This window comes from Sebastes fasciatus, chromosome 4 (assembly GCF_043250625.1).
Source record: "Sebastes fasciatus isolate fSebFas1 chromosome 4, fSebFas1.pri, whole genome shotgun sequence".
Taxonomy (NCBI): domain Eukaryota; kingdom Metazoa; phylum Chordata; class Actinopteri; order Perciformes; family Sebastidae; genus Sebastes; species Sebastes fasciatus.
The window spans coordinates 11937634-11949033 of record NC_133798.1 but is presented as its reverse complement, the minus strand read 5'-3'; the positions used below and the strand labels follow the sequence as shown (position 1 = coordinate 11949033).

The following is an 11400-nucleotide window of genomic DNA, read 5'->3' as shown; positions in this document are numbered from 1 at the left end:
GTAGTTTGTTGGTTATCAGACTTGCTGAGTAAAGTTCTGTGTGCTAAGCTAATTATTACCACAGAGCTATTTCCTCAACAGAGCAGCTCAGTTTGAATATCCCTCTTAAACAGCCCAGTGACTCTACTGCTGCTGCTGGGAACTGTTCATGGTATTAACAATAGATATTACTGTTCATGCATAAACATGTTTCTTTGTTTTCCATTATTTCCCTCCAGTTTCGAGCTGGGCTAAGTGCTCCTGTTTGCAGCCCCTAGAAGAACAACCTTGTGGGGAAACCACAGAGAAAGGAGCCATGTTTCTGTACAACATCACCCTGCAGCGTGCCACAGGCATCACTCATGCCATCCATGGGAACTTCTCAGGTGAGATGATCTCTGCCTGCCTTTATCTTCCTGTTTGGTTGTGTTATCATTAGTCTGTTTTACCATTTTTCGACCTCTCTTGTCAAATTAAGAGCTAGAGTAGGGGAATTGGATGGTTAGTGATTTGTGGGGCGGCTTTACCTCAAATGTAAGAGATGGATGTCCATTGAAGAGGACCTATTATGCTTACTTTTAGGTGCATACTTGAATTTGGGGTTTTTACTAGAACGTGTTTACATGCTTTAGGGGTGGTAGAAGCTCAGTCCATAGGGACTTGGGAATCGAAGGGTCGCCGGTTCAAGTCCCCACATGGACCAAGTTCTGAGTGTGAACTGGACGCTGGTGCCCTTGAGCAAGGCACCAAACCCCCAACCTCGCTCTGACATCTCTCTCATTAATGCATGTATATAGGTCCAGTTTGCGTGTGTGTGTGTGTGTCCTGTATATAACAGAGTGAAAAAATTTAATTTCTCCTCTGGGATTAATAAAGTGCATTTCTTCTTCTTCTTTAATGTTCAAAAACCCTTGCTTTTCTCATACCGGCTGTGCTGCAGCACCTCTTTTCACCCTCTGTCTGAAACCGCTCTGTTTAAGCCCACCACTCCTGAAAAGCCCGGTCTTCTTTGATTGGTCAGCTGACCCCTCTGTTGTGATTGGTCAACCGAAACAAACTCTTCGGACTAAACTCCAGCTCCGCTCTAACTGGCTTTGTTTTAGGGAGAGCCAAACTAGCCGCTAGGCAGGTATTATGCAAATGTATTACTTGGTGACATCATCACGTTACGGAAGAAAAGGCAGGACTTCAAGCAAGGCGTTTCAAGGCCTATGGAAAGGAGGCTTGGTCATGCGTCATCATTGGGGGCGAGTAACTCCCTTTGGCGTGGACTTTGTAACTTTACAGACCTTTTACATGCACAAAAAACTATACAACACACTTAAGGAAAGAGAAAAGTACAAAAGCATAATAGGTCCTCTTTAATTGTAGGGTTGCTGTTACAATACCTGGCTTTTCCTTTCCACATGGCAATGTGGAAGAGTGTCTATGCCTGTCATTTTTTGTCGCAAATGTTTTTTTCCAAATGCACGCTTTTGTGTTTGTTCTATTTATCAGATGCACATGCCTTACATTTTCAATGATAATGAGTTTTCATGTTATTTTTATCATGGCTTTTCTCTGAAAGTGGAAAGAGTGCAACGCCCAAAAATATACAGTATTGTTTTCTTGTGGGTTTAAAATGATTGCATGTTGAAAATATCACTTAACCTCAAGGCCTCGCCATGATTGAAGTGTGATTTTTAAAACGCAGAACTGCGGAGACTTGTGTAGAAAATTATATACTTTTTAGAAATTCTGTTAAATTTCAATTCTAGGTTTGAACCGTTATACACCTATCTGAGAGAAATGCTGAATGCTGAAAAGAGATGTTTGTGTCTTGGTAGGAACCAAAATGCAGGAGATTGTTGTTTCCAGAGGAAAGATCTTGGAATTATTGCGGCCAGATGCAAACACAGGAAAGGTGCACACTCTGCTCACAGTGGAGGTGTTCGGCATCGTTCGGTCCCTGATGGCCTTCAGACTCACTGGAGGAACCAAAGGTACGTAGACAAGGGTGCCTGCACTGAAAACATGGAGTATATAGTTAAAGACACCATTATAAATGTATTTTGCACTCAGATTGATTTTCATGCGATAGATTGATGTATGTGCAGAGTTAGCCACCGGTCTACCGAAGTGGAGAGGTTTCCCTCTACCATGAGATCTGATGTTCAACCACAATTTTATGACCTCACAAAATGATTTATGAATTGATAAAGTGTAAGGGGAAAAGCATAGTTCTCTCACTCCAAGTACTACCTTTGTTTCTTTGTGTTTATCTATGTTCTTGTATGTTTGTAGACTACATCGTTGTTGGAAGCGACAGTGGTCGTATCGTCATCCTGGAATATCATCCATCAAAAAACATGTTTGAGAAAATCCACCAGGAAACATTTGGAAAGAGCGGCTGCAGGCGCATCGTCCCGGGACAGTTCCTGGCGGTCGACCCTAAAGGCAGAGCCGTGATGATAGGTACGAAGTCATATCAAAGAGTTCAAATGTTTGTATGAATCCCAACAGTTGACCCAAAAGAGAAAATGTCAGTATGTGCTCACGGTCATGTCACACAGATGAGGTTAGCATATCTCTAGAATATAGTAAAATGTTTGTGTGTTTTACTGTAATCTTTTGTCCAGCACCTTTTGTATACGTATATTGTATTCTACAATCGAAAGGTTTTAGTCTTAAAGCTGCCATTGTGAAATCTGGTGAAGGAACGCTAAGTTCCATTCACAAAAACAGTCATTTTTACCTCGAGGAACTTTCGGATCTGAACTAACGTGGCGTCAACAGCAGTACATTGTTTAGCTTCCATGCCGGTAACGTACTCGTGTCTGCTTCTTAAAACTGGGAGAACGCCGATCGCCATCTAAGCTACTGTATATATAAGGATGTACCGTATATATGCTGTACATGTAGCAGCGTTATCATGCAGAAACCTACGGTTTTAGAAAGGCTTGGAAAAATAGCATTTTTTACACTAAATGTTCGTATTTGTATACATAAGGAACACCACTGGGAAGCTACAGAATGATATAAAAAACTAAAAAAACTAAAACATAATGGTCCTGCCCTTTAAGATAGCCTGCACTGGCTTGTGTTGTAGATGTGATGAGTTTATCATGTCTCTTCTCTGACAATCACTGGAGAAAGATTGAACCTCTCTGATCTCAGCACATAAGTTCCATGTTTACCATTGGTAACAAATATTGACCATCCTGATGCTATAAGTATTTATTTACTCTTTTGTTATTGTTTAAGTAGTTTAAAGTTGCCACCACTCCCATGGTGTCTTCCTCCGGTGCTCCTAACGGCATCTGCAAGATTTCACATACCGGAGGAAAACAAGCAGTAAGAGCTGATCTGAGGTCCGCTGTCCAGCTGCCGTCTATGAGAGCCGGCTGTCAATCACTCGCGAACTCCGACCAAATGGTCAAATTATGCAGCGCTGATCAAATATGAATCAATATTATGTTACGTTAATACTCATTTCTCGCCTCAAATGTTTTCAGAACCATCTCGTAGTGCACGGTTTAGCTGTAAAATGAGAAAGTTTGTGATGCCGCCGCCGCCATTGTGAAATCTATTGAAGGAACACTAAGTTCTGGTCACATGACCGGAGCACAGCCAATAGGAACGCTCTCTAAGTGAAATGACCTGTGATTGGTCAAAGTCTCCCATTAGAGGCTAGATTTTCTTGCCCAATGATGCCAAAAATATACCGCCTACTGCCACTTTAGAGGACATATATGTTGAAACTGTATTACCATAAGTCAAATGTAACTAAGCATTTTGGATGCCTGTTGTCTCTCCCCTGTCTAGGAGCGATAGAGAAACAGAAGCTGGTTTATATTCTGAACAGAGACGCAGCAGCAAGACTGACTATCTCCTCTCCACTGGAAGCCCACAAAGCAAACACACTGGTCTACCATGTAGTAGGAGTCGATGTCGGCTTTGAGAATCCCATGTTTGCCTGCCTCGAGATGGACTATGAGGTAAGGCCATGAAAAGTCCAAATTATGCCTTCTAAGGGCGGGTCCATCTGTGTTCTGTTCTGTTTTTGTTTTTTTACAAATGGAAACGCCCACTCAGCCGTTGCGAAAAGTATTGACGTAGGTTTCCAAAGTAAGCTAATCGAGGCTAATCAATAAGGCTCTGAATAATGTGAATGCTAACACTAGCTGAGTCAAAGTTAGCTGTGCTAAGAAATAACTGAAAGGGCTGGTTTGGATTTTTTGAAGACGGATTGTATGTATACTCGAACGTTCTGCAAGGTAAATTACTTTTTTGTGAATTGAGTCTGGTCTGGTCTTGAAGACCGCGATATAACAGTTTCAGTTACTGTCGAAGCGGGATGTCTGACGGTGAGATAAAGCAGCTTTGGACGGGAGCAGCAGAAAACTGTATTATAGCCACCTAAAAAAAATCAGTATCAGATTAAGTGTACCCTATATTTAGAATATCTTCACCACTTTACCTTGTTATCAGATAGCCCTTTCCGACGGGGGACTGAAGCCGTTATATCGCTGTCTTTGAGACCAGACCATACTTCGTTCACAAAAACAGTAATTTTACCTCGAGGAACTTTCGGATCCGAAATAACGTGGCGTCCACAGCAGTACATTGCTTAGCTTCTGTGCCGGTACTCCTGTGCTTCTTAAAACTGGGAGCATGCCGACCGCCATCTAAGTTACTGTATGTAAAGTAAATACACTGACTATAACGATGTGTATATACTGTACATGTAGCAGCGTCATCATGCAGAAACCTACGTCAGGTCACGAGGAAAAAACATACTTCGACCAAAATTTGAATGTTCGGATTTGAATTCATAAGGAACACATTGGAAAGCTACAGAATGATATAAAAAAACTCAAAAATAATGGTCTCCCCCTTTTTAAGATAGCGTGCACTGGCTTGTGTTGTAGATGTGATGAGTTTATCATGTCTCTTCTCTGACAATCACTGGAGAAAGATTGAACCTCTCTGATCTCAGCACATAAATTCCATTTTTACCATTGGTAATAAATATTGTTGACCATCATTACTCTTGTTTAAGTAGTTTAAAGTTGCAACCACTCCCATAGTGTCTTCGGCTCTAATGAAAACCTCCTGATCCTGTATGGTGATATTTGCTCTTTCCAGGAAGCTGACAACGACCCGACAGGAGAAGCTGCTGCCAACACGCAACAGACGCTCACCTTTTACGAGCTGGATCTCGGCTTGAATCACGTTGTCCGCAAGTACAGCGAAGCTTTGGAAGAGCACGGGAATTTCCTCATCACTGGTAAGCATTTAGGCTCATGCGGTTGCACACTCGCACAACGATGAAGCAATAGTTGCATCAGTTATCGGTTGCTTCGGTAATCGTCGGTAATGGAAACTGGCATGCACACAGCTGTCACTCATGGTTGGTGGCTGTCAAAAGTGGAGCCAAGAAGAGGCTGGTGTGTCAAAATACACTCAGAAGGGATAGTGAAAATGAAATTTAGAAACATGTTTAGAACTGTCACATTTTCAGAATTTTTGCATTGACTTGGTACCGAAGTAACCCTACAAAGAACTTTACCCACATCAAAGTGTTGTTGATGTGATGAGTTTATCATGTCTCTTCTCTGACAAACAATGGAGAAAGATTGAACCTCTCTGATCTCAGCACAAGTTTGTCCACACAATAACACACGTTGAAGAGCAAGTTAAAGTAATAAGGGGAAACCTTGGATTAGAGAACAGAGTCCATACTGCTACTGTTTTCACTGCAGTCATCCTGTTTTTAAAAGGAAACACATCCCACTAATCGCTCCTCTCTGTCTAGTTCCTGGCGGTTCAGATGGGCCCAGTGGAGTTCTGATCTGCTCTGAAAACTACATCACTTACAAGAACTTTGGAGACCAGCCTGACATTCGCTGTCCCATCCCGCGACGCAGGGTGAGTCCAAAATAGTCAACATTACCACACTCTTTCCGTGCTGGCTCTCTGAGTATCTTTTACTGCAGCTTCCTACGAGCTTCCTTCTTTTGACTGCAAGAATTTAAGCTATAATTTAATGAGTAGTAATGTTGTAATCCAGTACTATGATTTCAAATGGAAGGATGCTTTCCTGTTTATTTGGAAGCTGTGTTACAATTCCACTGTTTAGTTTTTGTTTTTGTTTGTTTTTTATGTGCATCTGTGTCTCGGTATGCACATTTATTTATATTCTGCTCCTTCTCCTCATCTGCCCCATCCTGCAGAATGATCTGGATGACCCGGAGCGTGGCATGATATTTGTTTGCTCAGCCACCCACAAGACCAAGTCCATGTTCTTCTTCCTGGCCCAAACTGAGCAGGGAGACATCTTTAAGGTTACCCTGGAGACAGATGAAGAAATGGTGAGCGAAAATGATTGAAGGATGGATGGAGGGTGCTGCCTCTGTAGTGTTGTCTTTTTCCACTTCTTCTTTATGTGACATGACAATTCTTTATCAGTTTTCGAGTGAAACAAACGGTGTAGCCAAATCCATATTCACTAGGTGCTGCATGCTTGTAATACCACCCACCTCTAATGTAAAATCAATGAAAAGTGTGAGCACAAAAATGTATGTTTAAAAGGGTTCTCTGTTGTTTCTCAGGTCACAGAAATCAGGCTGAAATACTTCGACACGATCCCCGTGGCAACTGCCATGTGTGTCCTGAAGACTGGCTTCTTGTTCGTGTCTTCAGAATTTGGAAACCAGTAAGTCATTCGTCAGCATCACTTCTTCTTCACATTAATTACCTTTGACGGAATACAACTTTCAACCATTATGTACTTTTCTTTTTTGGCTTGAAAACCTTCAGATTGGTGTAAAAATATCCTGAAAGCTCAGCCCAGAACTCCTGTCTATTTGTCTCTTTATTTCTGTTGCTCTTTTGTTCTCATGTTGTTCTACCTTTTTGTTTCCTTTAGCTACCTTTACCAGATCGCCCACTTGGGTGATGATGATGAGGAGCCTGAGTTCTCCTCTGCAATGCCGCTGGAGGAGGGAGACACCTTCTTCTTCCAACCCCGCCCCCTCAAGAACCTTGTGCTGGTGGATGAACAGGAGAACTTATCACCCATCATGTCCTGTCAGGTCAGTGTGTGTGTGTTTGCACACCAAATACCTGGGAGCAATATCGCAGTGCATGTCCTTGCTGACTTATCGTCTACTCTCTTCCTGTTTTTAACAGATTGCTGATTTGGCCAATGAAGATACACCACAGTTGTACGTTGCCTGTGGACGAGGACCCCGGTCTACTCTGAGGGTCCTTAGACATGGACTTGAGGTACACACACACACACACACACACACACACGCACGCACTTGACAACATAGCATGTAACATGCATGCAGGCAAGAACAGGCGCGCACACAAACACTGCTGGCTGAAAAGTGATGAGTATGTTCATGTCTCTTCTCTGAATAAAAGCTGATGAGTCTATCGATCACTCTGATTTCAACGCAAACAGAATCTGGTGTTTTTATATCACATGATGTCACCACTGTAAGCTTTCGTCACTCGCTGCTTGCAAACATGGCACCAAAAAATCACTGGTCGTATGCTGGTTGGTCGTCATTTCTGGTTCTGTATCTGTTAACATTTTAGTCTGGTGAGTACAGATCCCACCTGTGAATAAGCACACAAAGCCCTGCAGCAGAGCTTTCAGGATGGACTTTAGGAAGATTAATTGGATAGAAAACATTTAAAGTCTGTCACCCACTACATGTCTGTCTGTACATTTTATTCAAGGGGGAAAAAGAGCATTATGTAACAGGTTATCCACACAGAAAGCCCATATTTATATGCTTGAAGTCTATTTACTTCTGTTTTATGCGGGTAAGTGCAGTAATTGTGTGTTGGGCTCTGAGCTCTGCCAAAATGCAGGTGACCTACACTCAGTACTGTGCCTGAACGCATCCTGTGTAGACACAGACGGAGGATTGAAACTGCTGCTCTGCTAACAGACTGCTTTCGCTATACGCCACTTGTGTAGACATAAGGAGCTTAAATTATTAATGTCACTTGAGCAGTAGGTCAGAATGGTTGTGGTGCATTCTGAATCTGCATCTAGTACTGAATTTATTTGTTTATTTCTATTACAATAGTAAGGACGGGGAATGTGAAATTCAATAATCAGATGTAAAGTAAATGCACCCATAATCTTTAATGTGGTTGAATCTACTGATTAATCGGACTGTATCCTCGGGAGGAAAATGTACAGTCAAGTGGATTTTATAACAAACTAATCCAAACTGGAGTCCAATGACTAGTCTAAATTGAGACCAGATTCTTAAAATGGAAACAAAACTCAGGTTATATGAAAATTGAGTTGGCCGAATGGAAAGTTTAGATGAGAGCAAAGCTCAAAGTGAAGTAGGACATGATTTGGCTTCAAATTCGAACCAACTTAATGTCAGATCCTAGATCCAGAGGGCCTTTTTTTGTATATAGCTGCCCAATAATACTCTTAGTTTAGAAAGTGCCAATCCACCTACAGATCTATGCCTCTGTAAAAACTCTCTCCTGATCCTGAGGGGCCTGCCTTTTAATAGAAAAGTGGAATTTAGTTTGTTTATTTTACAAAAAAAAGGATTTGGGTAAAAAGAGTGGCAGACATTGGAAAAGGTACAAAAAGTGTGGAAGCACAGCAATGGTTGTATGCAAACTTTTCCATCTTTCCAGGTCCAGTTTAAGCGCATCCATTAGGGGTGGGACATTATTTTTACAAAGGTCTGATCATTTTCAACAGACATGATAAAATATGGGACATTTAATAAACATGAAATCTTCTTTTTTTGTCTTCTGTTCTTTCTCTACTTCCTTCCCTATCCATCCATCAGGTATCAGAGATGGCTGTGTCGGAGCTGCCCGGTAACCCCAACGCTGTGTGGACAGTACGCAGACATGTTGAAGGTAAGGCCAACAGAGACTGTGATTTTTGCTGTTCAGATTTATTCAAGTGCTGTGTCTATAGACAGCAGCATCGTAAAACATGAATACGTTTATTTAGTTGTTGATAGTGAAACGATTTTGCGGGGGTTGGGACACTCAAAACAATTTATCCACAGTTTTACTGCCCCAACAATAGTGACCGAGTAGACTACAGCATACTGGCTGAGTGTCTAATGTTTTGGTAAACAGATTAAAAAATAACTAACTCGAAAATAAATCTCATAATAATAATCTCATAAAGTTATCGTTAGTGTGGAAGCGTTTTATCGCCCAGCCATATAACAACTGACGATAATGTGTTTTTAATTATGTTATGGGTCGACCCTTATGTTTACATTTGGATTGCAGATTGTGCTTTTTAACGAGGTCACTCCTTTGACATGTTTGGTCTGTTTTCATTAAAACAACAAGAATATTTTGCTGCGACTAAAACGGCCCATTTTACATGCAGACCTTTTTTTCTTCTCTTTTTATGAGTCAAGCATTTGCTTTTGGTACATAGAAATCAAGAGCCTGAATATGAGGGTGCAGATGTTCACTGTCTGCATCTTTAGTGTTTGCGTGTGTTTTCTCTTCAGTTGAAATCATGTTGTGCAACAGCGCATTTCCCTAAACATTTAGTCTCATTGTTCCACCACAGCTGGAAGAGATCAGTCGTTAGTTCTGTGAGTGAGAGAATGCGAGTTTGCATGCCTAAAGACAGGAGAAAAAAACACAGCTGGTTTCAGAATGACATTGAATATGTGTCTGTATGATCCATCAGGACAAGAATCTTCAGGCCCTGGAGTGCTTTTATTTTTGTTTATATTGAATCATTTGTCATGTTATGAGTTACAGATTTAGTCATATCAACTTCACTTAATTTTGATCCACACACACGTTGTGAGTCAGTGTGTTGTTTCAGTCATGGACTGCAGGATTTTTGTGGCTTACAATGTGGCACACTACAAGATCTTTCACCCGTAGGAATCCCTGATGAGGTCTCCAAACTAAATTTTGTCACGAAAACACACGAGAAATACACGATAAATGACGTGATACCATACACTTGACATATTGGTGATGTTATTGTTGGCATGTTATATATACTGTATGGGTTGCATTTGCAACATGGAGCAAAGTTGTTGTTGCACCAAGAGGAATAAATAGTAAAAAAAAGTGTGGAAACGGGATATGTATCTGTGTATATATATATATATATATATATATATATATATTTAGTATTTATTCCTCTTGGTGCAACAACAACTTTGCTCCGTGTTGTAAATGCAACACATACAGTAAATTCCTATTGTTACAGGCGATCGCTCCGCTCATTGGCTGTGGCTCGTGGCCGGAGTCCCCAACAGGTCCAGATATTTAGCATGCTAGATATCGGGAATGTGTCTGCAAGGCATCGGCAAGCCTCTCGGCGAGCGTCTTTGAACAGTTCACACATGACGCGGGACATCGTGCACAAACCTGCCATTTTTAAATAGCCAAGCTACCGTCAATAGCGACTGCAATTTTCTTTTTATTCACTCGACCGAGATTTTGAAAAATAGCAGCCAAAAAAACCATGCCTTGCGCTGCGCCGTACAGTATTAACGGGGTACTATCTGCAGTGGAAAAGTACATTTAGAAAAGCACCTGGTGCAAACAGTGAGTCCATTACAGTCGAGTTGAACCGAACCATGCAGTGGAAATGAGGCGTATCTTTGCTCATCTATCTGTTTCTTCATCATTCTATTGTTTCTATTGTTTTTTTTATTTCGTTATTTATGTTTCATTGTATTCTGCTGTCTATGATGTGAATTTCCTTGGAAAGCGCTTTGGGCTTAAAGTGCTCTACAAATAAAATTATCATCATCATATTTGCCTTCCGGACAACTCCCATCTGCAATATTTTTTCTAATCAGTACTTCTTTGTCCGTTTGCCTCTATTCCTTTTTTCATTAGATGAGTTTGATGCCTACATCATTGTGTCTTTCGTGAACGCCACTCTGGTTCTGTCCATCGGGGAGACTGTAGAGGAAGTGACAGATTCTGGATTCCTGGGAACAACGCCTACTCTCTCCTGCTCGCTGCTCGGTGAAGACGCCCTAGTGCAGGTGTGTGCCATGTACCTTTTCACATCATCTTCATTTATACTTGTGATGATACTGGACAACTACCTCAAGATTGCACAAAGTAATACAGTTGCATACAGGCAGTCTTCACCATTTTATTTTATTATTACATCACAAATTGTGAAATTTTCCGCTGGGTTTAATAAAGTATCTATCTGTTGCAAAACAAGATTATATCTACACATAGTTTCATGATGCAGAGATTCATTTGTAAGGCCTATTGCACATTTTAACCCAAAAATATTTGTTGACCTGTGACTCTCTACACAATAAACAGCATCAAACTTCATTAAGTGTTTAGAATTGCAACACAGATGACTACAGCATCTTGTGTATCCTGTTCCCTCTGACTGCTGCTTACTTTGCTGTATCTGTA

The 11400-nt window shown here is 41.2% G+C and overlaps 1 protein-coding gene across 1 annotated transcript in view; it reads left to right on the top strand.

The window, feature by feature from the left end:
• sf3b3 (splicing factor 3b, subunit 3) overlaps nt 1-11400 on the top strand; it is a 36552-nt gene that overhangs the window by 393 nt on the left and 24759 nt on the right. The window contains exons 2-13 of the mRNA XM_074631971.1: nt 219-365; nt 1806-1961; nt 2263-2433; nt 3784-3956; nt 5107-5248; nt 5777-5889; nt 6195-6332; nt 6573-6676; nt 6890-7055; nt 7153-7248; nt 8805-8877; nt 10855-11006. Of these exons, the coding sequence (XP_074488072.1) occupies nt 296-365; nt 1806-1961; nt 2263-2433; nt 3784-3956; nt 5107-5248; nt 5777-5889; nt 6195-6332; nt 6573-6676; nt 6890-7055; nt 7153-7248; nt 8805-8877; nt 10855-11006 (1554 nt within the window). The 5' untranslated portion in view covers nt 219-295. The remainder of the gene's footprint in view (nt 1-218; nt 366-1805; nt 1962-2262; nt 2434-3783; nt 3957-5106; nt 5249-5776; nt 5890-6194; nt 6333-6572; nt 6677-6889; nt 7056-7152; nt 7249-8804; nt 8878-10854; nt 11007-11400) is intronic.